The sequence below is a fragment of the Oncorhynchus keta genome, unplaced genomic scaffold (assembly GCF_023373465.1).
Source record: "Oncorhynchus keta strain PuntledgeMale-10-30-2019 unplaced genomic scaffold, Oket_V2 Un_scaffold_1547_pilon_pilon, whole genome shotgun sequence".
Taxonomy (NCBI): Eukaryota; Metazoa; Chordata; class Actinopteri; order Salmoniformes; family Salmonidae; genus Oncorhynchus; species Oncorhynchus keta.
In genome coordinates this window covers 420,001-447,500 of record NW_026290801.1, presented here as the reverse complement: position 1 = coordinate 447,500, position 27,500 = coordinate 420,001, and the positions used below count along the sequence as shown (strand labels likewise).

The window sequence follows — 27,500 nt, the reverse complement described above, 5'->3', positions numbered from 1 at the left end:
GTCCCCTGATCCACACTGTAACTCAGGAGTTAGTCTCATTACCTGACTGACTCTGTCCCCTGATCCACACTGTAACTCAGGAGTTAGTCTCATTAATTGACTGACTCTGTCCCCTGATCCACACTGTAACTCAGGAGTTAGTCTCATTACCTGGCTGACTCTGTCCCCTGATCCACACTGTAACTCAGGAGTTAGTCTCATTACCTGACTGACTCTGTCCCCTGATCCACACTGTAACTCAGGAGTTAGTCTCATTAATTGACTGACTCTGTCCCCTGATCCACACTGTAACTCAGGAGTTAGTCTCATTAATTGACTGACTCTGTCCCCTGATCCACACTGTAACTCAGGAGTTAGTCTCATTACCTGACTGACTCTGTGTCCTGATCCACACTGTTACTCAGGAGTTAGTCTCATTACCTGACTGACTCTGTCCCCTGATCCACACTGTAACTCAGGAGTTAGTCTCATTACCTGACTGTCTCTGTCCCCTGATCCACACTGTAACTCAGGAGTTAGTCTCATTACCTGACTGTCTCTGTCCCCTGATCCACACTGTAACTCAGGAGTTAGTCTCATTACCTGACTGACTCTGTCCCCTGATCCACACTGTAACTCAGGAGTAAGTCTCATTACCTGACTGACTCTGTCCCCTGATCCACAATGTAACTCAGGAGTTAGTCTCATTACCTGACTGACTCTGTCCCCTGATCCACACTGTAACTCAGGAGTTAGTCTCATTAATTGACTGACTCTGTCCCTGATCCACACTGTAACTCAGGAGTTAGTCTCATTACCTGACTGACTCTGTCCCTGATCCACACTGTAACTCAGGAGTTAGTCTCATTACCTGACTGACTCTGTCCCCTGATCCACACTGTAACTCAGGAGTTAGTCTCATTAATTGACTGACTCTGTCCCTGATCCACACTGTAACTCAGGAGTTAGTCTCATTACCTGGCTGACTCTGTCCCCTGATCCACACTGTAACTCAGGAGTTAGTCTCATTACCTGACTGACTCTGTCCCCTGATCCACACTGTAACTCAGGAGTTAGTCTCATTACCTGACTGACTCTGTCCCCTGATCCACACTGTTACTCAGGAGTTTGTCTCATTAACTGACTGACTCTGTCCCCTGATCCACACTGTTACTCAGGAGTTAGTCTCATTACCTGACTGACTGTCCCCTGATCCACACTGTAACTCAGGAGTAAGTCTCATTACCTGACTGACTCTGTCCCTGATCCACACTGTAACTCAGGAGTTAGTCTCATTACCTGACTGACTCTGTCCCCTGATCCACACTGTAACTCAGGAGTTAGTCTCATTACCTGACTGACTCTGTCCCCTGATCCACACTGTTACTCAGGAGTTTGTCTCATTAACTGACTGACTCTGTCCCCTGATCCACACTGTAACTCAGGAGTTTGTCTCATTACCTGACTGACTCTGTCCCCTGATCCACACTGTTACTCAGGAGTTAGTCTCATTACCTGACTGACTCTGTCCCCTGATCCACACTGTTACTCAGGAGTTTGTCTCATTAACTGACTGACTCTGTCCCCTGATCCACACTGTTACTCAGGAGTTTGTCTCATTACCTGACTGACTCTGTCCCCTGATCCACACTGTTACTCAGGAGTTAGTCTCATTACCTGACTGACTGTCCCCTGATCCACACTGTAACTCAGGAGTAAGTCTCATTACCTGACTGACTCTGTCCCCTGATCCACACTGTTACTCAGGAGTTTGTCTCATTAACTGACTGACTCTGTCCCCTGATCCACACTGTTACTCAGGAGTTAGTCTCATTACCTGACTGACTGTCCCCTGATCCACACTGTAACTCAGGAGTAAGTCTCATTACCTGACTGACTCTGTCCCCTGATCCACACTGTAACTCAGGAGTTAGTCTCATTACCTGACTGACTCTGTCCCCTGATCCACACTGTAACTCAGGAGTTAGTCTCATTACCTGACTGACTCTGTCCCCTGATCCACACTGTTACTCAGGAGTTTGTCTCATTAACTGACTGACTCTGTCCCCTGATCCACACTGTAACTCAGGAGTTTGTCTCATTACCTGACTGACTCTGTCCCCCAATCCACACTGTTACTCAGGAGTTAGTCTCATTACCTGACTGACTCTGTCCCCTGATCCACACTGTTACTCAGGAGTTTGTCTCATTAACTGACTGACTCTGTCCCCTGATCCACACTGTTACTCAGGAGTTTGTCTCATTACCTGACTGACTCTGTCCCCTGATCCACACTGTTACTCAGGAGTTAGTCTCATTACCTGACTGACTGTCCCCTGATCCACACTGTAACTCAGGAGTAAGTCTCATTACCTGACTGACTCTGTCCCCTGATCCACAATGTAACTCAGGAGTTAGTCTCATTACCTGACTGACTCTGTCCCTGATCCACACTGTAACTCAGGAGTTAGTCTCATTAATTGACTGACTCTGTCCCCTGATCCACACTGTAACTCAGGAGTTAGTCTCATTACCTGACTGACTCTGTCCCTGATCCACACTGTAACTCAGGAGTTAGTCTCATTACCTGACTGACTCTGTCCCTGATCCACACTGTAACTCAGGAGTTAGTCTCATTAATTGACTGACTCTGTCCCCTGATCCACACTGTAACTCAGGAGTTAGTCTCATTACCTGGCTGACTCTGTCCCCTGATCCACACTGTAACTCAGGAGTTAGTCTCATTACCTGACTGACTCTGTCCCCTGATCCACACTGTAACTCAGGAGTTAGTCTCATTAATTGACTGACTCTGTCCCCTGATCCACACTGTAACTCAGGAGTTAGTCTCATTAACTGACTGACTCTGTCCCCTGATCCACACTGTTACTCAGGAGTTAGTCTCATTACCTGACTGACTGTCCCCTGATCCACACTGTAACTCAGGAGTAAGTCTCATTACCTGACTGACTCTGTCCCCTGATCCACACTGTAACTCAGGAGTTAGTCTCATTACCTGACTGACTCTGTCCCCTGATCCACACTGTAACTCAGGAGTTAATCTCATTAATTGACTGACTCTGTCCCCTGATCCACACTGTAACTCAGGAGTTAGTCTCATTAATTGACTGACTCTGTCCCCTGATCCACACTGTTACTCAGGAGTTAGTCTCATTACCTGACTGACTCTGTCCCCTGATCCACACTGTAACTCAGGAGTTAGTCTCATTACCTGACTGACTCTGTCCTATGATCCACACTGTAACTCAGGAGTTAGTCTCATTACCTGACTGACTCTGTCCCCTGATCCACACTGTAACTCAGGAGTTAGTCTCATTACCTGACTGTCTCTGTCCCCTGATCCACACTGTAACTCAGGAGTTAGTCTCATTACCTGACTGACTCTGTCCCCTGATCCACACTGTAACTCAGGAGTTAGTCTCATTACCTGACTGACTCTGTCCTCTGATCCACACTGTAACTCAGCAGTTAGTCTCATTACCTGACTGACTCTGTCCCCTGATCCACACTGTAACTCAAGAGTTAGTCTCATTACCTGACTGACTCTGTCCCCTGATCCACACTTTTACTCAGGAGTTAGTCTCATTAACTGACTGACTCTGTCCCCTGATCCACACTGTAACTCAGGAGTTAGTCTCATTACCTGACTGACTCTGTCCCCTGATCCACACTGTAACTCAGGAGTTAGTCTCATTACCTGACTGACTCTGTCCCCTGATCCACACTGTAACTCAGGAGTTAGTCTCATTAACTGACTGACTCTGTCCCCTGATCCACACTGTAACTCAAGAGTTAGTCTCATTACCTGACTGACTCTGTCCCCTGATCCACACTGTAACTCAGGAGTTAGTCTCATTACCTGACTGACTCTGTCCCCTGATCCACACTGTAACTCAGGAGTTAGTCTCATTAATTGACTGACTCTGTCCCCTGATCCACACTGTAACTCAGGAGTTAGTCTCATTAACTGACTGACTCTGTCCCCTGATCCACACTGTAACTCAGGAGTTAGTCTCATTACCTGACTGACTCTGTCCCCTGATCCACACTGTAACTCAGGAGTTAGTCTCATTACCTGACTGACTCTGTCCCCTGATCCACACTGTTACTCAGGAGTTTGTCTCATTAACTGACTGACTCTGTCCCCTGATCCACACTGTTACTCAGGAGCTAGTCTCATTACCTGACTGACTCTGTCCCCTGATCCACACTGTAACTCAGGAGTTAGTCTCATTACCTGACTGACTGTCCTATGATCCACACTGTAACTCAGGAGTAAGTCTCATTACCTGACTGACTCTGTCCCCTGATCCACACTGTAACTCAGGAGTTAGTCTCATTACCTGACTGTCTCTGTCCCCTGATCCACACTGTAACTCAGGAGTTAGTCTCATTACCTGACTGTCTCTGTCCCCTGATCCACACTGTAACTCAGGAGTTAGTCTCATTACCTGACTGACTCTGTCCCCTGATCCACACTGTAACTCAGGAGTTAGTCTCATTACCTGACTGACTCTGTCCTCTGATCCACAATGTAACTCAGGAGTTAGTCTCATTACCTGACTGACTCTGTCCCCTGATCCACACTGTAACTCAAGAGTTAGTCTCATTACCTGACTGACTCTGTCCCCTGATCCACACTGTTACTCAGGAGTTAGTCTCATTAACTGACTGACTCTGTCCCCTGATCCACACTGTAACTCAGGAGTTAGTCTCATTACCTGACTGACTCTGTCCCCTGATCCACACTAACTCAGGAGTTAGTCTCATTACCTGACTGACTCTGTCCCCTGATCCACACTGTAACTCAAGAGTTAGTCTCATTACCTGACTGACTCTGTCCCCTGATCCACACTGTTACTCAGGAGTTAGTCTCATTACCTGACTGACTCTGTCCCCTGATCCACACTGTAACTCAGGAGTTAGTCTCATTACCTGACTGACTCTGTCCTCTGATTCACACTGTAACTCAGGAGTTAGTCTCATTACCTGACTGACTCTGTCCCTTGATCCACACTGTAACTCAAGAGTTAGTCTCATTACCTGACTGACTCTGTCCCCTGATCCACACTGTTACTCAGGAGTTAGTCTCATTAACTGACTGACTCTGTCCCCTGATCCACACTGTAACTCAGGAGTTAGTCTCATTACCTGACTGACTCTGTCCCCTGATCCACACTGTAACTCAGGAGTTAGTCTCATTACCTGACTGACTCTGTCCCCTGATCCACACTGTAACTCAGGAGTTAGTCTCATTACCTGACTGACTCTGTCCCCTGATCCACACTGTAACTCAGGAGTTAGTCTCATTACCTGACTGACTCTGTCCCCTGATCCACACTGTAACTCAGGAGTTAGTCTCATTAACTGACTGACTCTGTCCCCTGATCCACACTGTAACTCAGGAGTTAGTCTCATTACCTGACTGACTCTGTCCCCTGATCCACACTGTAACTCAGGAGTTAGTCTCATTACCTGACTGACTCTGTCCCCTGATCCACACTGTAACTCAGGAGTTAGTCTCATTACCTGACTGACTCTGTCCCCTGATCCACACTGTTACTCAGGAGTTAGTCTCTTCACCTGACTGACTCTGTCCCCTGATCCACACTGTTACTCAGGAGTTAGTCTCATTACCTGACTGACTCTGTCCCCTGATCCACACTGTAACTCAGGCTCTGGGAGAATATCCCTGTGTCCCAAATGGAACAATATTCCCTGTATAGGGCACTACTTTTCACCAGAGCCCAATGGTATGGTAATATTTTGGATGTCATTTTCGATTTGGCAAATTCCAGTATGGCCCCCGAACAAAATTCTGTGGTGTAGAATCTGTGGTGGCCCCCTGATTAAAATCTGTGGTGGCCCCCTTATTAAACTCTGTGGTGACCCCCTGATTAAATTCTGTGGTGGCCCCCTGATTAAATTCTGTGGTGGCCCCCTGATTAAAATCTGTGATGACCCCCTGATTAAAATCTGTGGTGGCCCCCTGATTAAAATCTGTGATGACCCCCTGATTAAAATCTGTGGTGACCCCCTGATTAAAATCTGTGATGACCTCCTGATTAAAATCTGTGGTGACCCCCCTGATTAAAATCTGTGATGACCTCCTGATTAAAATCTGTGGTGACCCCCCTGATTAAAATCTGTGGTGACCCCCTGATTAAAATCTGTGATGACCCCCTGATTAAAATCTGTGATGACCTCCTGATTAAAATCTGTGGTGAACCCCCTGATTAAAATCTGTGGTGGCCCCCCTGATTAAAATCCGTGATGGCCCCCCTGATTAAAATCCGTGATGGCCCCCCTGATTAAAATCTGTGGTGGCCCCCCTGATTAAAATCTGTGGTGACCCCCTGATTAAAATCTGTGGTGACCCCCTGATTAAATTCTGTGGTGACCCCTGATTAAAATCTGTGGTGACCCCCTGATTAAATTCTGTGGTGGCCCCCTGATTAAAATCTGTGGTGACCCCCTGATTAAAATCTGTGGTGGCCCCCTGATTAAAATCTGTGGTGGCCCCCTGATTAAAATCTGTGGTGACCCCCTGATTAAAATCTGTGGTGACCCCCTGATTAAAATCTGTGGTGGCCCCCTGATTAAAATCTGTGGTGACCCCCTGATTAAAATCTGTGGTGGCCCCCTGATTAAAATCTGTGGTGGCCCCCTGATTCAAATCTGTGATGGCCCCCCAATTAAAATCTGTGGTGACCCCCTGATTAAAATCTGTGGTGACCCCCCAATTAAAATCTGTGGTGGCCCCCTGATTAAAATCTGTGGTGGCCCCCTGATTATAATCTGTGGTGACCCCCTGATTGAAATCTGTGGTGACCCCCTGATTAAAATCTGTGGTGAATCATGTTTCATGTGGATGTCTGAGCTCACTGATATTCATTAGGGCAGATTACAAGAGGCAGAACATCAACAAACGTTCAACTGTGTGTACTGTTGTCAGGCAGGACCATACAGCACGGAATGAGAACACATCTGACTGGGGAAGTTCTATCAAAATCAGCACGGAATGAGAACACATCTGACTGGGGCAGTTCTATCAACATCAGCACGGAATGAGAACACATCTGACTTGGGAAGTTCTATCAAAATCAGCTACCAAAACGACAAACTTCCATCCATCTATCTGTTCTATCTGTTGTATCTCTGTGTTTAAAGGTCTCTGTTTCCACCTGTTGTATCTCTGTGTTTAAAGGTCTCTGTTTCCACCTGTTGTATCTCTGTGTTTAAAGGTCTCTGTTTCCATCTGTTGTATCTCTGTGTTTAAAGGTCTCTGTTTCCACCTGTTGAATCTCTGTGTTTAAAGGTCTCTGTTTCCACCTGTTGTATCTCTGTGTTTAAAGGTCTCTGTTTCCACCTGTTGTTTAAAGGTCTCTGTTTCCATGTTGTATCTCTGTGTTTAAAGGTCTCTGTTTCCACCTGTTGTATCTCTGTGTTTAAAGGTCTCTGTTTCCACCTGTTGTGTCTCTGTGTTTAAAGGTCTCTGTTGTATCTCTGTGTTTAAAGGTCTCTGTTGTATCACCAATATTAGAGCTCGTAATGTTGGATTACATGAGTTTGTGACCCCCCCCACGAGTTTCCAGCCCCCACGCAGCCCCCTCCAGCCCCCACGCAGCCCCCTCCAGCCCCCGCAGCCCCCTCCAGCCCCCGCAGCCCCCAGCCCCCACGCAGCCCCTCCAGCCCCCTCCAGCCCCTCCAGCCCCAGCCCCCCCAGCCCCCACGCAGCCCCTCCAGCCCCCTCCAGCCCCCAGCCCAGCCCCCTCCAGCCCCCACGCAGCCCCCTCCAGCCCCCTCCAGCCCCTCCAGCCCCCACGCAGCCCCCTCCAGCCCCCACGCAGCCCAGCCCCCACGCAGCCCCCTCCAGCCCCCTCCAGCCCCCTCCAGCCCCCACGCAGCCCCCTCCCCAGCCCCCTCCGCAGCCCCCCACCCCCTCGCAGCCCCTCCAGCCCCCACGCAGCCCAGCCCCCCCAGCCCCTCCAGCCCCCCGCAGCCCCTCCAGCCCCCACGCAGCCTCCCTCCAGCCCTCCAGCCCCCACGCAGCCCCCTCCAGCCCCCACGCAGCCCCACCCAGCCCCCCAGCCCCCACGCAGCCCCCTCCAGCCCCCAGCCCCCTCCAGCCTGCCCCTCCAGCCCCCACCCAGCCTGGCCTTATTCTGCATGTTTCATACATTAGAGATGAGGGTTTGTCACAAACTAAAGCCTTTGAGGATTGGCCACCAGCATCCATCATGTCCAGTAACAGTCAAAAGTTTTACAACACCTACGCATTCAAGGGATTTTTCTACATTGTAGAATAATAGTGAAGACACCAAAACTATGAAATAACACATATGGAGTCATGTAGTAACCAGAAAAATGTCTTAAATCAACATCTAGACTACAGCCTCCTGTAGCAGCATCAGATACTACATCTAGACTACAGCCTCCTGTAGCAGCATCAGACACTACATCTAGACTACAGCCTCCTGTAGCAGCATCAGAGACTACATCTAGACTACAGCCTCCTGTAGCAGCATCAGACACTACATCTAGACTACAGCCTCCTGTAGCAGCATCAGACACTACATCTAGACTACAGCCTCCTGTAGCAGCATCAGACACTACATCTAGACTACAGCCTCCTGTAGCAGCATCAGGTACTACATCTAGACTACAGCCTCCTGTAGCAGCATCAGACACTACATCTATACATCTAGACTACAGCCTCCTGTAGCAGCATCAGAGACTACATCTAGACTATCCTGTAGCAGCATCAGACACTACATCTAGACTACAGCCTCCTGTAGCAGCATCAGACACATCTAGACTACAGCCTCCTGTAGCAGCATCAGACACTACAGCTAGACTACAGCCTCCTGTAGCAGCATCAGACACTACATCTAGACTACAGCCTCCTGTAGCAGCATCTAGACTACAGACCTCCTGTAGCAGCATCAGACACTACAGCTAGACTACAGCCTCCTGTAGCAGCATCAGACACTACATCTAGACTACAGCCTCCTGTAGCAGCATCAGACACTACATCTAGACTACAGCCTCCTGTAGCAGCATCAGGCACTACATCTAGACTACAGCCTCCTGTAGCAGCATCAGAGACTACATCTAGACTACAGCCTCCTGTAGCAGCATCAGACACTACATCTAGACTACAGCCTCCTGTAGCAGCATCAGACACTACATCTAGACTACAGCCTCCTGTAGCAGCATCAGACACTACAGCTAGACTACAGCCTCCTGTAGCAGCATCAGACACTACATCTAGACTACAGCCTCTTGTAGCAGCATCAGAGACTACATCTAGACTACAGCCTCCTGTAGCAGCATCAGACACTACAGCTATACATCTAGACTACAGCCTCCTGTAGCAGCATCAGACACTACATCTAGACTACAGCCTCCTGTAGCAGCATCAGACACTACAGCTAGACTACAGCCTCCTGTAGCGGCATCAGACACTACATCTAGACTACAGCCTCCTGTAGCAGCATCAGACACTACATCTAGACTACAGCCTCCTGTAGCAGCATCAGACACTACAGCTATACATCTAGACTACAGCCTCCTGTAGCAGCATCAGACACTACAGCTAGACTACAGCCTCCTGTAGCAGCATCAGACACTACATCTAGACTACAGCCTCCTGTAGCAGCATCAGACACTACATCTAGACTACAGCCTCCTGTAGCAGCATCAGACACTACATCTAGACTACAGCCTCCTGTAGCAGCATCAGACACTACAGCTAGACTACAGCCTCCTGTAGCAGCATCAGACACTACATCTAGACTACAGCCTCCTGTAGCAGCATCAGACACTACATCTAGACTACAGCCTCCTGTAGCAGCATCAGACACTACATCTAGACTACAGCCTCCTGTAGCAGCATCAGACACTACATCTAGACTACAGCCTCCTGTAGCAGCATCAGACACTACATCTAGACTACAGCCTCCTGTAGCAGCATCAGACACTACATCTAGACTACAGCCTCCTGTAGCAGCATCAGACACTACATCTAGACTACAGCCTCCTGTAGCAGCATCAGACACTACATCTAGACTACAGCCTCCTGTAGCAGCATCAGAGACTGCAGCTATACATCTAGACTACAGCCTCCTGTAGCAGCATCAGAGACTGCAGCTATACATCTAGACTACAGCCTCCTGTAGCAGCATCAGAGACTACAGCTATACATCTAGACTACAGCCTCCTGTAGCAGCATCAGAGACTACAGATATCTCTCTGAGAGTAATGTTGACAAGTAGGAAGAGGACAGGACAGATCCACCAGACAGATGAGATGAGGTAAGAGGCGGATTGGAAGGAAGGCTTACGCTGTGTTGCATTGTCCTCCACACTGTCCTCTGGGAGCAGCAGAGAAACAGAGAAGAGAGGGATTTAATAGAGAGGCAGATGAGAGAGAGAGACACAGAGAGAGACATAAAACACATACAAGGAAGGCTATGAATACATGCATTAGTCTGGAAACCAATAGCAACCATAGAACGTGATAAATAGTTCTGGCAAGATATTCAATTCCCCTGCCTCCTCTCTCAGCACCTCTCAACTCATGTTATTACACCTGCCTCAATCATTATGTATTATACCACATTATATCTTTCCAGTATACATCTTCTCTAAGACAATGTCCTGGTGTTATCATCCTGGAGGAGTAATGCATCATCCTGGAGGGATAATGTATCATCCTGGAGGAGTAATATACCATCCTGGAGGGATAATGTACCATCCTGGAGGGGTAATGTATCATCCTGGAGGAGTAATATACCATCCTGGAGGGATAATGTACCATCCTGGAGGAGTAATATACCATCCTGGAGGGATAATGTACCATCCTGGAGGGGTAATGTATCATCCTGGAGGAGTAATGTATCATCCTGGAGGGGTAATGTACCATCCTGGAGGGGTAATGTACCATCCTGGAGGGATAATGTATCATCCTGGAGGGGTAATGTATCATCCTGGAGGAGTAATATACCATCCTGGAGGGATAATGTACCATCCTGGAGGGGTAATGTACCATCCTGGAGGGATAATATACTATCCTGGAGGGGTAATGTACTGTCCTGGAGGGATAATGTATCCTTATCGGAGGGTAATGATGAGTAATGTATCATCCTGGAGGGATAATGTACTATCCTGGAGGGATAATGTACTCCCTGGAGGGATAATGTACTATCCTGGAGGGATAATGTACTATCCTGGAGGGATAATGTATCATCCTGGAGGAGTAATGTACTATCCTGGAGGGATAATGTATCATCCTGGAGAGTAATGTATCATCCTGGAGGGATAATGTACTATCCTGGAAGGGTAATGTATCATCCTGGAGGGGTAATGTACTATCCTGGAGGGATAATGTATCATCCTGGAGGAGTAATGTACTATCCTGGAGGGGTAATGTATCATCCTGGAGGAGTAATGTACTATCCTGGAGGGATAATGTACCATCCTGGAGGGGTAATGTATCTATCCTGGAGGGGTAATGTACTCATCTGGAGGGATAATGTACTATCCTGGAGGGATAATGTACATCCTGAGGGGCAATGTATCATCCTGGAGGGGTAATGTATCATCCTGAGGGGAAATGTATCATCCCGGATGGGATAATGTATCATCCGGAGGGGTAATGTATCATCCTGGAGGGGCTAGATAATGTATCATCCCGGAGGGGTAATGTATCATCATGGAGGGGTAATGTAACATCCTGGAGGAGAAATATACTATCCTGGAGGGATAATGTACTATCATGGAGGAGTAATGTACTATCCTGGAGGGGTAATGTGCCATCCTGGAGTGGTAATGTAACATCCTGGAGGGGTAATGTACCATCCTGGAGTGGTAATGTAACATCCTGGAGGGGTAATGTATCATCCCGGAGGGGTAATGTATCATCCTGGAGGGTTAATGTACTATCCTGGAGGGGTAATGTTCAACCCTGGAGGAATAATGTACCATCCCGGAGGGGTAATGTATCATCCCAGAGGGTTAATATATCATCTCGGATGGGTAATGTATCATCACGGAGGGGTAATGTAACATCACGGAGGGTTAATTTACTATCCTGGAGGGATAATGTACAATCCTTGAGGGGTAATGTACTATCCTGGAGGGATAATGTACCATCCTGGAGGAGTAATGTACTATCCTGGAGGGATAATGTATCATCCTGGAGGGGTAATGTATCATCCCGGAGGGGATAATGTATCATCCCGGAGGGGATAATGTATCATCCGGGAGGGGTAATGTATCATCCCGAATGGGATAATGTATCATCCCGGAGGGGATAATGTATCATCCGGGAGGGGTTAATGTATCATCCGGGAGGGGTAATGTATCATCCTGGAGGGATAATGTATCATCCTGGATGAGTAATGTACTATCATGGAGGGGTAATGTATCATCCTGGAGGAGTAATGTACTATCTTCGAGGGATAATGTATCATCCTGGATGAGTAATGTACTATCATGGAGGGGTAATGTATCATCCTGGAGGAGTAATGTACTATCCTGGAGGGATAATGTATCATCCTGGAGGAGTAATGTACTATCCTGGAGGGATAATGTATCATCCTGGAGAAGTAATGTATCATCCTGGAGGGATAATGTACTATACTGGAAGGGTAATGTATCATCCTGGAGGGGTAATGTGCTATCCTGGAGGGATAATGTACTATCCTGGAGGGATAATGTATCATTCTGGAGGGATAATGTACTCATCCTGGAGGGTAATGTACTATCCTGGAGGGATAATGTATCATCCTGGAGGAGTAATGTACTATCCTGGAGGGATAATGTATCACCCTGGAGGAGTAATGTACTATCCCGGAGGGGTAATGTACCATCCCGGAGGGGTAATGTACCATCCCAGAGGGGTAATGTACCATCCGAGGGTTATGGTATCATCACGGAGGGTTAATGTACTATCCTGGAGAGGTAATGTACCATCCTGGAGGGGTAATGTATCATCCCGGAAGGGTAATGTATCATCCTGGAGGGTTAATGTATTATCCCGGATGGGTAATGTATCATCACGGAGGGTTCATGTACTATCCTGGAGGGATAATGTACAATCCTTGAGGGGTAATGTAACACCCTGGAGGGGTAATGTAACATCCTGGAGGGATAATGTATCATCCCGGATGGGATAATGTATCATCCCGGATGGGATAATGTATCATCCCGGAGAGGCTAATGTATCATCCGGGAGGGGTAATGTAACATCCTGGAGGGGTAATGTATCATCCCGGAGTGGTTAATGTATCATCCGGGAGGGATAATGTAACATCCTGGAGGGGTAATGTAACATCCTGGAGGGATAATGTAACATCCTGGAGGGTAATGATACCATCCAGGGATTTGTTCCCATAAAACCCTCCAGGGGTAATGACCATCCAGGGATAATTGTTCCCATAAAACCCTCCAGGGTAATGACCACCAGCTCTTTGTTCCCATAAAACCCTCCAGGGTGTGACCACCAGGGGTATGTTCCCCATAAAACCCTCCATGATGTGACCACCAGTTCTTTGTTCCCATAAAACCCTCCATGATGTGACCACCAGCTCTTTGTTCCCATAAAACCCTCCATGGTGTGACCACCAGCTCTTTGTTCCCATAAAACCCTCCAGGGTGTGACCACCAGGTCTTTGTTCCCATAAAACCCTCCATGATGTGACCACCAGCTCTTTGTTCCCATAAAACCCTCCATGATGTGACCACCAGCTCTTTGTTCCCATAAAACCCTCCAGGGTGTGACCACCAGCTCTTTGTTCCCATAAAACCCTCCATGATGTGACCACCAGCTCTTTGTTCCCATAAAACCCTCCATGGATGTGACCACCAGCTCTTTGTTCCCATAAAACCCTCCAGGGTGTGACCACCAGCTCTTTGTTCCCATAAAACCCTCCATGGTGTGACCACCAGCTCTTTGTTCCCATAAAACCCTCCATGATGTGACCACCAGCTCTTTGTTCCCATAAAACCCTCCAGGGTGTGACCACCAGCTCTTTGTTCCCATAAAACCCTCCATGATGTGACCACCAGCTCTTTGTTCCCATAAAACCCTCCATGGTGTGACCACCAGCTCTTTGTTCCCATAAAACCCTCCATGATGTGACCACCAGCTCTTTGTTCCCATAAAACCCTCCATGATGTGACCACCAGCCCTTTGTTCCCATAAAACCCTCCATGATGTGACCACCAGCCCTTTGTTCCCATAAAACCCTCCATGATGTGACCACCAACCCTTTGTTCCCATAAAACCCTCCATGATGTGACCACCAGCCCTTTGTTCCCCATAAAACCCTCCATGATGTGACCACCAGCCCTTTGTTCCCAGAAAACCCTCCAGGGTTTGAGCACCAAGGTAACAGTAGAGTGAGAGAGCGCTTGAGAGGAGAGAGCACACTTATCCCTTATCCACTTCACTCTCCCCTGGGGAGATGACAGGATGGTGGGAGACCGAGGCTGTGTATGAGTCAACACAGAGCCATGGTCTGAACATGGAACTGAGGATTCAACTGAGAGGAGGGGCTGCGCGCACTCCAAATGGAGCCCCATTCCCTTTATTCTGCACTACTTTTGACCGGGACCATCAAAATTAGTGCACTATATAGGGAATAGGGTGCCATTTTGGACTCAGAGAAAGGACTCAGGGGATAACATAAAAGTGATTTAATCTCAAACTATCTCTCTGCTGGTTCTCTCAGTAGACAGTATGATTCCACACTTCCAGAGACTTCTATAACGTTGGTCTGATATAGAAGATTCTGGTCTCTTGTCTAGAGTGGTTCTCTCCCTGCCACCCTTCCTTCTCCTTCCCCTAACCACAGATCTAGGATCAGTTTATCCTACCCCCAACCGTAACATCAACCAGGTGGGTGAAAGATATCTGATACAGGACTCATGGTAAGGGGAAATGTCTAGAGTAGAGTATCCCTTCACTGTCCTCCTCCCTGTCCTTCTCTCTTACCAGTCTGTCCTTCTCCCTGTCCTCCTCTCTTACCAGTCTGTCCTCCTCCCTGTCCTCCTCTCTTACCAGTCTGTCCTCCTCCCTGTCCTCCTCCCTGGTGTGACCTTACCAGTCTGTGTCCTCCCTAAAACCCTCCAGGTCCTGTGACTCTTACCAGTCTGTTCTTCCCCTAAAACCTCCTCTCTGTGACCAGTCTGTCCTCCTTTGTCCTCCCCTGTCCTCCTCCACCAGTCTGTCCTCCAGTCCTTTGTTCCCAGTCTGTCCTCCTCCATGATCCTCCTCCTTACCAGTCTGTTCCCCCTAAAACCCTCCATGTCCTGACCACCAGTCTTTGTTCCCCTAAAACCCTCCTTACCAGTGTGTCCTCCAGCCCTTCCTCATCCCATAAAACCCTCCAGTGTGTCCTCCTCCCTTCCTGTTCCTTAAAAGTCTGTCCTCCATGGTCCTGACCACCAGTCTGTCCTCCTCCCTGTTCCCCTAAAACTCTTACCAGTCTGTCCTCCTCCCTGTCCTCCTCTCTTACCAGTCTGTCCTCCTCCCTGTCCTCCTGACTTACCAGTCTGTTCTTCCCCTGCCTTCCTCCCTGTCCTCCTCTCTTACCAGTCTGTCCTTGTTCCCAGTCTGTCCTCCTTCCTGTCCTGTGACTCACCAGTCTGTCCTCCTCCCTGTCCTCCCACCAGTCTTTCTTCTCCCTGCCTTCATCCCTCCATGATGTGTCCTTTTGTTCTCTAAGTCTGTCCTCCTCCCTGTCCTCCAGCCCCCCATGTCCTCCCTTCTTAAGTCTGTCCTCCTCCCTGATGTGACCACCAGTCTGTCCAGCCCTGTCCTCATCTCTTACCAGTCTGTTCCCCATGTCCTCATCCACCAGTCTGACCACCAGCCCCCTGTTCCTCTCTAAGTCTGTCCTCCATGTCCTCCTCCCTGTGACCTCCAGCCCTTTGTTCCCATAAAACCCTCCATGATGTGTCCTCCTCCCTGTCCTTCTAAAACCCTCCATCTTTGTTCTTCTCCCTGTCCTCCTCGCTTACCAGTCTGTCCTCCTCCCTGTCCTCATCCCTGTCCTCCTCTCTTACCAGTCTGTCCTCCTCCCTTTGTCCTTCCCTCCCAGTCTGACCTCCTCCCTGTAACCAGTCTGTCCTCCTCCCTGATCCTCTCTCTACCAGTCTGTCCTCCTCCCTGTCCTCCTCTCTTACCAGTCTGTCCTCCTCCCTGTCCACAAGACTGTTCTTCTCCCTGCCTCCTCCCAGTCCATCCTCTCTTACCAGTCTGTCCTTCCTCTGACCAGTCTGTCCTCCTCCCTGTCCTCCATCCCTGTCCTGCCTCTCTTGAGTCTGTCCTCCTCCCTGTCCTCCATCAACCAGTCTGTCCTCCTCCCTGTCCTCCTCTCTTAATAGTCTGTCCTCCTCCCTGTCCTCATCTCTTGGACCAGTCTGTCCTCCTCCCTGTCCTCCTTCTTGTCCTCATCTCTTACCAGTCTGTCCTCCTCCCTGTCCTCCTCCCTGTCCTCCTCTCTTACCAGTCTGTCCTGTCCTCCTCTCTTACCAGTCTGTCCTCCTCACTGTCCAGAGACTCCCTGTCCTTCTCTCTTACCAGTCTGTTCTTCTCCCTGTCCTCCTCTCTTACCAGTCTGTCCTCCTCCCTGTCCTCATCCCTGTCAGATCTACCAGTCTGTCCTCCTCCCAACCTTCTCTCAACCAGTCTGTCCTCCTCCCTGTCCTTCTCTCTTACCAGTCTGTCCTTCTCCCTGTCCTCCTCTCTTACCAGTCTGTCCTCCTCCCTGTCCTCCTCTCTTACCAGTCTGTCCTCCTCCCTGTCCTCCTCTCTTACCAGTCTGTCCTCCTCCCTGTCCTCCTCTCTTACCAGTCTGTCCTTCTCCCTGTCCTCCTCTCTTACCAGTCTGTCCTCCTCCCTGTCCTCCTCTCTTACCAGTCTGTCCTCCTCCCTGTCCTCCTCTCTTACCAGTCTGTCCTCCTCCCTGTCCTCCTCTCTTACCAGTCTGTCCTCCTCCCTGTCCTCATCTCTTACCAGTCTGTCCTCCTCCCTGTCCTCCTCTCTGTCCTCCTCTCTGTCCTCCTCCCTGTCCTCCTCTCTTACCAGTCTGTCCTCCTCCCTGTCCTCCTCTCTTACCAGTCTGTCCTCCTCCCTGTCCTCCTCTCTGTCCTCCTCTCTGTCCTCCTCTCTGTCCTCCTATCCCACCAGTCTGTCCTCCTCCCTGTCCTCCTCTCTTACCAGTCTGTCCAGGCTGGTGCCAGCGGCCGTGGTGGGTCTCTCCTCTGGGCTGTAGGGTCTGAATCGGGCGTTGAAGACATCAGAGATCCCCCTGGCTGATCTGCTGCTGCCCTTCCCAGACGGCTTGGGCTGACCACACCCCTGGAACACCTGAAAGACCACATAGAGACACACCCTGTTAACTTACTGTCGAGAAAACAAACCTACTTTACCCATCCGCCAGGTAGGACAGGGATACCACAGATGTGCATTAGTCATATCGAGGAGTCTTGTTATCTAAAAGGGATTACTACAATGTCAACCTCAACTCGTCAAATATCAACCGATTTGACAATAATAACCCAGCACCATTCAGTAGACCTACAGCCCAGCACCATTCAGTAGACCTACACCCCAGCACCATTCAGTAGACCTACAGCACCATTCAGTAGACCTACAGCCCAGCACCATTCAGTAGACCTACAGCACCATTCAGTAGACCTACAGCCCAGCACCATTCAGTAGACCTACAGCCCAGCACCATTCAGTAGACCTACAGCGCCATTCAGTAGACCTACAGACCCATTCAGTAGACCTACAGACCCATTCAGTAGACCTACAGCACCATTCAGTAGACCTACAGCACCATTCAGTAGACCTACAGCGCCATTCAGTAGACCTACAGCGCCATTCAGTAGACCTACAGCACCGTTCAGTAGACCTACAGCAGCACCATTCAGTAGACCTACAGCCAGCACCATTCAGTAGACCTACAGCCCAGCACCATTCAGTAGACCTACAGCCCAGCACCATTCAGTAGACCTACAGCCCAGCACCATTCAGTAGACCTACAGCCCAGCACCATTCAGTAGACCTACAGCCCAACACCATTCAGTAGACCTACAACCCAGCACCATTCAGTAGACCTACACCCCAGCACCATTCAGTAGACCTACAGCACCATTCAGTAGACCTACAGCGCAGCACCATTCAGTAGACCTACAGCACCATTCAGTAGACCTACAGCACCATTCAGTAGACCTACAGCACCATTCAGTAGACCTACAGCGCAGCACCATTCAGTAGACCTACAGCACCATTCAGTAGACCTACAGCACCATTCAGTAGACCTACAGCCCAGCACCATTCAGTAGACCTACAGCCCAGCACCATTCAGTAGACCTACAGCCCAGCGCCATTCAGTAGACCTACAGCCCAGCACCATTCAGTAGACCTACAGCCCAGCACCATTCAGTAGACCTACAGCCCAGCACCATTCAGTAGACCTACAGCCCAGCACCATTCAGTAGACCTACAGCCCAGCACCATTCAGTAGACCTACAGCCCAGCACCATTCAGTAGACCTACAGCCCAGCACCATTCAGTAGACCTACAGCCCAGCACCATTCAGTAGACCTACAGCCCAGCACCATTCAGTAGACCTACAGCCCAGCACCATTCAGTAGACCTACAGCCCAGCACCATTCAGTAGACCTACAGCCCAGCGCCATTCAGTAGACCTACAGCCCAGCGCCATTCGGTAGACCTACAGCCCAGCACCATTCAGTAGACCTACAGCCCAGCACCATTCAGTAGACCTACAGCGCATTCAGTAGACCTACAGACCCATTCAGTAGACCTACAGCACCATTCAGTAGACCTACAGCACCATTCAGTAGACCTACAGCGCCATTCAGTAGACCTACAGCGCCATTCAGTAGACCTACAGCACCGTTCAGTAGACCTACAGCCCAGCACCATTCAGTAGACCTACAGCCCAGCACCATTCAGTAGACCTACAGCCCAGCACCATTCAGTAGACCTACAGCCCAGCACCATTCAGTAGACCTACAGCCCAGCACCATTCAGTAGACCTACAGCCCAGCACCATTCAGTAGACCTACAGCCCAGCACCATTCAGTAGACCTACAGCCCAGCACCATTCAGTAGACCTACAGCCCAGCACCATTCAGTAGACCTACAGCCCAGCACCATTCAGTAGACCTAACAGCCCAGCACCATTCAGTAGACCTACAGCCCAGCACCATTCAGTAGACCTACAGCCCAGCACCATTCAGTAGACCTACAGCACACCATTCAGTAGACCTACAGCCCAGCCCATTCAGTAGACCTACAGCCCAGCACCATTCAGTAGACCTACAGCCCAGCACCATTCAGTAGACCTACAGCCCAGCCCATTCAGTAGACCTACAGCCCAGCACCATTCAGTAGACCTACAGCCCAGCACCATTCAGTAGACCTACAGCCCAGCACCATTCAGTAGACCTACAGCAGCCCATTCAGTAGACCAGCCCATTCAGTAGACCTACAGCCCAGCACCATTCAGTAGACCTACAGCCCAGCACCATTCAGTAGACCTACAGCCCAGCCCACAGTAGACCTACAGCCCAGCACCATTCAGTAGACCTACAGCCCAGCACCATTCAGTAGACCTACAGCCCAGCACCATTCAGTAGACCTACAGCCCAGCACCATTCAGTAGACCTACAGCCCAGCACCATTCAGTAGACCTACAGCCCAGCACCATTCAGTAGACCTACAGCCCACCCATTCAGTAGACCTACAGCCCAGCACCATTCAGTAGACCTACAGCCCAGCACCATTCAGTAGACCTACACCATTCAGTAGACCCAGCACCATTCAGTAGACCTACAGCCCAGCACCATTCAGTAGACCTACAGCACCATTCAGTAGACCTACAGCCCAGCACCATTCAGTAGACCTACAGCCCAGCACCATTCAGTAGACCTACAGCACCATTCAGTAGACCTACAGCCCAGCACCATTCAGTAGACCTACAGCCCATCACCATTCAGTAGACCTACAGCCCAGCACCATTCAGTAGACCTACAGCCCAGCACCATTCAGTAGACCTACAGCCCAGCACCATTCAGTAGACCTACAGCCCAGCACCATTCAGTAGACCTACAGCCCAGCACCATTCAGTAGACCTACAGCCCAGCACCATTCAGTAGACCTACAGCCCAGCACCATTCAGTAGACCTACAGCCCAGCACCATTCAGTAGACCTACAGCCCAGCACCATTCAGTAGACCTACAGCCCAGCACCATTCAGTAGACCTACAGCCCAGCACCATTCAGTAGACCTACAGCCCAGCACCATTCAGTAGACCTACAGCCCAGCACCATTCAGTAGACCTACAGCCCAGCACCATTCAGTAGACCTACAGCCCAGCACCATTCAGTAGACCTACAGCCCAGCACCATTCAGTAGACCTACAGCACCATTCAGTAGACCTACAGCCCAGCACCATTCAGTAGACCTACAGCCCAGCACCATTCAGTAGACCTACAGCCCAGCACCATTCAGTAGACCTACAGCCCAGCACCATTCAGTAGACCTACAGCACCATTCAGTAGACCTACAGCAGCACCATTCAGTAGACCTACAGCCCAGCACCATTCAGTAGACCTACAGCCCAGCACCATTCAGTAGACCTACAGCCCAGCACCATTCAGTAGACCTACAGCCCAGCACCATTCAGTAGACCTAAAGCACCATTCAGTAGACCTACAGCCCAGCACCATTCAGTAGACCTACAGCCCAGCACCATTCAGTAGACCTACAGCCCAGCGCCATTCAGTAGACCTACAGCCCAGCGCCATTCAGTAGACCTACAGCCCAGCACCATTCAGTAGACCTACAGCCCAGCACCATTCAGTAGACCTACAGCCCAGCACCATTCAGTAGACCTAAAGCACCATTCATTAGACCTACAGCACAGCACCATTCAGTAGACCTACAGCCCAGCACCATTCAGTAGACCTACAGCCCAGAGCCATTTAGTAGACCTACAGCCCAGCACCGTTAAGTAGACCTACAGCCCAGCACCATTCAGTAGACCTACAGCACCATTCAGTATACCTACAGCCCAGCACCATTTAGTAGACCTACAGCCCAGCATGGGGTAGGAAGGATCAAGGAAGGAGGGGAGGAGGGGGAGGAAGGAAAGGAGGAGGAAGGGGGAGGAAGAAACAGGGGGAGAGGGGAGAGGAAGGAATGGGGGAGAAAGGAACGGGAGCGGAGGAGAGGGGAGGGAAGGGGGGAAGACAGGGGGAGAGGGGAGAGGAAGGAACGGGGGAGGAAGGAAAGGAGGAGGAAGGGGGAGGAAGGAACGGGGGCAGAGGGGAGAGGAAGGAACGGGGGAGGAGAGGGGAGGAAGGAGCAGGGGAGGAGGGGACGGGGGAGGAAGGAGCAGGGGAGGAGGGGACGGGGGAGGAAGGAGCAGGGGAGGAGAGGGGAGGAGAGGGGAACGGCGGAGGAGAGGGGAGGAAGGGACGGGGGAGGAAGGAGCAGGGGAGGAGAGGGGAGGAAGGAGCAGGGGAGGAGAGGGGAGGAAGGGACGGGGGAGGAAGGAGCAGGGGAGGAGAGGGGAGGAAGGAGCAGGGGAGGAGAGGGGGGAAGGGACGGGGGAGGAAGGAGCAGGGGAGGAGAGGGGAGGAAGGAGCAGGGGAGGAGAGGGGAGGAAGGGACGGGGAGGAAGGAGCAGGGGAGGAGAGGGGAGGAAGGAGCAGGGGAGGAGAGGGGAGGAAGGGACGGGGGAGGAAGGAGCAGGGAGGGAGAGGGGAGGAGAGGGGAACGGCGGAGGAGAGGGGAGAGGAAGGGACGGGCAGAGACATCTCCTCAGAAACATGGGTCTGTTCTTGGAACAGCTTGACTCTCAGTCATGTCGTGATTCATACTACACTGCAATTTGTGGTTTGGCCTCGTTCAGCAGCAAGGGAGTTTGAAAGCCATTTCCCAATACAGGATTACATTTGAGAGAAATGTTACGAAACCATTAGGACTTTCTGAAACTCCATCATATTGACCGTGGACTTAACTCACCCTGTCTGACTTAAATGGTATCCATTCTAGACACAAGGCCAACAGACACCAGGGTGTCAGCTGTTCTGAAGAGTCGGAACTTATTGAACAGAACCTTACGGAATGTAAAGAGGTTCTGTTATGGAGTTCTAAATTCCAAGGCAGATTAATGTTGAGTTTTACAGTCAAGTCCTGACAGTTCAAATATTTGTCCAGAATGGACCTGATCAACAACGACTAAAACAAGCTTCTCTTTAAGAACAAAACATAGCTACAAACAGAGAGTTTGTCAACAAAGAGAACATTTTAAGAGTTATAACTAACTGATGAATTGATCAACTTGCATCGTCAGGATAACAGCAGTCTAATTAAACTTTAACAGGTCGAAATCAGAGCCCTGTGGAATACCTGAGCTGTGTTTCAACACTCATATTAACCACACTAATCGTACTATTAGTGATGTGCATTGAGTATATAGTAGCTCATTGGTCACAGTGTGGACAGAAATCAGATCCAGAATCAAATCAAAATGTATTAGTCACATGTGCCGATTACAACAGGTGTCGTAGACCTTACGGTGAAATGCTGAATACAACAGGTGTAGTAGACCTGACAGTGAAATGCTGAATACAACAGGTGTAGGTAGACCTTACGGTGAAATGCTGAATACAACAGGTGTAGTAGACCTCACGGTGAAATGCTGAATACAACAGGTGTAGTAGAGCTCACAGTGAAATGCTGAATACAACAGGTGTAGTCAAAGATAATTGTGTAGTCTAGAGCGATTTCCTAGGTTAGCTAGCCAGCTATTGTCGTTCTTTTAACGCAACGTAACGTAAACAACACTGCTAGCTAGCCAGCTAGCCCCCGAATAGTAGCACTGCAGAAACTATTACACTCAACGGAACGACTTGATTAGTGTAGTGTCAACAACGCAGCTACTGCCAGCTAGCCTACTTTAGCAGTACTGTATCATTTTAATCATTTTAGTCAATAAGATTCTTGCTACGTAAGCTTAACTTTCTGAACATTCGAGACATGTAGTCCACTTGTCATTCCAATCTCGTTGCATTAGCGTAGCCTTTTCTGTAGCCTGTCAACTATGTGTCTGAATACAACTGTATCCCTCTGCACAGTGAAATGTCCATACCCTGTGAAATCTCCTACAACTGTACAGACCATACAAAATGCTGAATACCAGGTGGCCGCGACCACCCTACTCTGGTGGTCCCAGCGCGTAGACCCACGTGGAGTTCCAGGTCTCCGGTAGCCTCTGGAACTGCCGATCTGCGGCCAACAAGGCAGAGTTCATCTCAGCCTATGCCTCCCTCCAGTCCCTTGACTTCTTGGCATTGACGGAAACATGGATCACCACAGATAACACTGCTACTCCTACTGCTCTCTCCTCGTCCGCCCACGTGTTCTCGCACACCCCGAGAGCTTCTGGTCAGCGGGGTGGTGGCACCGGGATCCTCATCTCTCCCAAGTGGTCTTTCTCTCTTTCTCCCCTTACCCATCTGTCTATCGCCTCCTTTGAATTCCATGCTGTCACAGTTACCAGCCCTGAATAACATCCTTATCAGTTACCAGGTTCCCTTTCACTTGATGAAATGCTGAATTCCTCACCTCTCACAGTTCTGGGCATTTAACCTCCCCACGTGAAATTGCATTCCTCAGGTCTGCCTCCTTCTTTCCACTCCTCTCCCTTTTGACCTCACCCTCTCACCTTCCCCCTATCAAGGCAGGCAATAGCTTGACCTCATCTTTACTAATGCTGTTTTCCACTAACCTCATTGCTCCCTCCAAGTCTCACCACAGTTCTGGGCGACCTTAACCTCTCCTCTCATACAACACTGACTGACCTCTACCTCCTTGGTTTCCACGCCTCTCCAACCTTCACCCTCTCACCTTCCCTCCTCTTCCAAGGCTATCATCTCTTCCCTCATCTTTACTAAATGCTGTTCTTCCAACCTGCAACTCCCTCCAAGTCTCCTGACCACTGCCTTGTATCCTTTTCCCTCTCCTCTCATCCACCTCCCACTCACTTAGCTGCGCCTCTCTCCCCCGCTACTCTCTCTCTCTGAATCTCTATCCCCTCCAGAATACTCTCCTCCCCGGTCCCTCTGCTCAAACTTTCTCAACCTATCTCTGATTCTGAACTCCTCAAATGCTCTCAGCCCTTACTGCATCCTGGAGGAATCTCTACCTCCCCTACCTGGCATCCCTTCTCAGCCTCCTCTCTACATTTTCCTCCTCTGTCTCTGCTGACTCCACTTTCCTACCATTCTAAATTCCAACAGGTGCCTCCGGGCCCTAGGAAATGCTCTTTTGAAAACCTTCTCCTCCCTCCTGAATCCTGAATCCTCCCTCCTCTGCAGATGACTTCCTCCTCTGTCTGAAAAGAAAAGCCAGGTGTTTCCGACCTTCTTTGAAAGTCCAACGCACCGTAGTTCCTCACAGTGAACCCTATGCTCTGACTCTTTGCTCCCTTCTCTCCAGATGAAATCTGAATCCCCCTAACAGACCTCCCGCTTGAAATGCTGCAGATGACTTCGTCAACCATTTTGAAGCCTTGTGACCTCCTCCTCTCTCTCCAGACCATTTCTGGTGTAGTAGACCTTCTCCCTACCTCAAATCGCTCATCAACTCATCCCTGACCGCTGCTAGTCCCTCCCGCTGGTTCAAGAGAGCGAGAGTTGACCCCAGTGAAATGCTGAAACCTCAGGTCCCTCCGATGTCAGACTACAGACCAGTATCTCCTTCTCTGAATCCAAAACTCTTGAGCGTGCCGTCCTTGGCCAGCTCTACCGCTATCTCTCAGAATGACCTCTTGATCCAAATCATCAGGTTTCAGACCTCATTCAACTGAAATGCTCGCTCTGTATCAGACCTCCGTGACTGCTAAACAACTCCCGTCTCCAGTGAGATGCTCTCATCCTTCTAGACCTTACCTGAAATTCTGAATGTGAACCATCAGATCCCTCCGATGTCATACAACAGGTACAGACCAGTCCGAGACCTTCAGTTTTCTCTCCAAAACTCTTGGCGTGTAGACCTCTTGGCTGAAATGCTGAATACCTTCTTGACAGGTCAGTCCTCACCAGGTGGCGTGGCTGAATACAACAGGTTCACGCGACCTCACCACTGAAATGCTGAATCTCTGTATCTAGGCCTCCGCATGAAATACTAACCAAGTCACTTGGCCTCTGCCTCACATGGTTCTCCTATCATGCCTAAGAGATACAACAATAATCTTCCTCTCCACCCTGATGACCAGGTGGCATCTCTCTGCATGTTGGTTGACATATCATGTACAGAGACGGATCACCACCAGGTAACAGGAGTGCAAGACGGAGCTCCTCTGGAGGGAAGGACTGTCTCCTCTCCATTTGATGCTCCAGGACTGGTGTCCATCTGTTCTAGAACCTCCTTATCAGACTTGGTGCTCCTAAGTCTGCTTGGCGTGATCAGAGAGAACAGTCTCTCAACTATCATCAAGGCAGTCTTTGACCGTTGGCCTTTAGGTTCCTCTGACAACATCCCATTGGTCCTCACACAGGAAGCGGCGGGGATGTATCCAGGCACTTGTCATCTCCCTCTTGATTACTGCTCTGACGCCAGGTGGGCCCCTGGCAGGCTGTGTCTGGCCCTACACTCATCCAGAACTGTGACGGAGCCCGTCAGCTGTTCAACCTTCCAGTTCAGTGACGTCACATGGGCTCCTCTACCCTCTGCAGACTTCAGTTGCCCGTTCCATGAGTGCCATCACGGTACAAGACCATTGTGCCTCCTCTGGAGACCAGCAGTTGCCTTACCAGGCAGTGATGTACTGGGCAGGCACCCTCTGACGGAGACAGCACCTTACCACATCAAGGGCACGTGTCCCTCTGTCCTGACCGAGCAGTTGCCTTACCACATCCGCAGGAAGTACTGTTCCCTCTCACAGAGACAACTCCAGCAGTCTGCCTTTGACCAGGCAGTGATGTCACTGGGCTCCCTCTGTCAGAGACCGGCTCCCTGAGTTAAACCTTACCACAGTGATGTACCTGAACCCCACCCCTGTCAAGGAACCAACCAGTTGCCAAAAGTTCCCGCTGTCGTGCAACATTCATAATATACAAATAATAAAGCATGCACTATTTAAGTGGCTGCTTTTACCATAAGCAATTCTTCAGAAAATTGTGATAAGATTTTAAGAAAATGCTGTGGTCAATGTAAACCCACTTAACTGACATTAGTTGGCTGCTGAATACATGGAACTTGCCAGGCAGTATATTAACTGATCTGCTAGTGAACTAACTACCAACGTTTATAACACACAGTTAATTATTCACATCATTCCAGCTAGGTGGTATAGTCATTGTAGTGATCCATGGACGTTGTTAATTCTCGCATCCGCTCAGACCATGGCACTTCACCTAGGAGCCTGCTGATAAACGATGCTCATGCTCTTGTACCCCAGTCTGAAACTGTCACGCCCTCGACAAACGAAAGGCTCATTAAACAAGGGCAGCTGTCGTTCCAGTCAGCACGCTCTGGCCTGCAGCCTCCCTGCTAGGGGGAACTGAACATGACAGAGTGAGGTGTTCTTTCAGCCTGTCAAAACTGGCTGCCAACGTTGGCTTCCCCCTTGAGTGGAAATCAAACTCCTCGCGCAGCGACCAGAATCAATCACCACCTTCCGGAAGACAACTGAAACCTGTTGTCTTTACCTTAGCTGAAACTGTCATGCTGTTGTCTTTACCTTAGCTGAAACTGTCATGCTGTCGTCTTTACCTTAGCTGAAACTGTCATGCTGTCGTCTTTACCTTAGCTGAAACTGTCATGCTGTCGTCTTTACCTTAGCTGAAACTGTCATGCTGTCGTCTTTTGTACCTTAGCTGAAACTGTCATGCTGTTGTCTTTACCTTAGCTGAAACTGTCATGCTGTCGTCTTTACCTTAGCTGAAACTGTCATGCTGTTGTCTTTACCTTAGCTGAAACTGTCATGCTGTTGTCTTTACCTTAGCTGAAACTGTCATGAATTGTCTTTACCTTAGCTGAAACTGTCATGCTGTCGTCTTTACCTTAGCTGAAACTGTCATGTTCTTGTCTTTACCTTAGCTGAAACTGTCATGCTGTCGTCTTTACCTTAGCTGAAACTGTCATGCTGTTGTCTTTACCTTAGCTGAAACTGTCATGCTGTCGTCTTTACCTTAGCTGAAACTGTCATGCTGTTGTCTTTACCTTAGCTGAAACTGTCATGCTGTCGTCTTTACCTTAGCTGAAACTGTCATGCTGTCGTCTTTACCTTAGCTGAAACTGTCATGCTGTCGTCTTTACCTTAGCTGAAACTGTCATGCTGTCGTCTTTACCTTAGCTGAAACTGTCATGCTGTTGTCTTTACCTTAGCTGAAACTGTCATGCTGTTGTCTTTACCTTAGCTGAAACTGTCATGCTGTTG

General features: G+C 49.6%; 1 protein-coding gene across 1 annotated transcript in view; it reads right to left on the bottom strand.

Annotated features, from left to right (window-relative positions):
* Positions 1–27,500, bottom strand: part of gpc6a (glypican 6a) — a gene marked incomplete at its 5' end in the record, with an annotated part of 506,463 nt that overhangs the window by 101,336 nt on the left and 377,627 nt on the right. The window contains 2 exons of the mRNA XM_052514225.1: positions 10,346–10,375; positions 17,230–17,379. Of these exons, the coding sequence (XP_052370185.1) occupies positions 10,346–10,375; positions 17,230–17,379 (180 nt within the window). The remainder of the gene's footprint in view (positions 1–10,345; positions 10,376–17,229; positions 17,380–27,500) is intronic.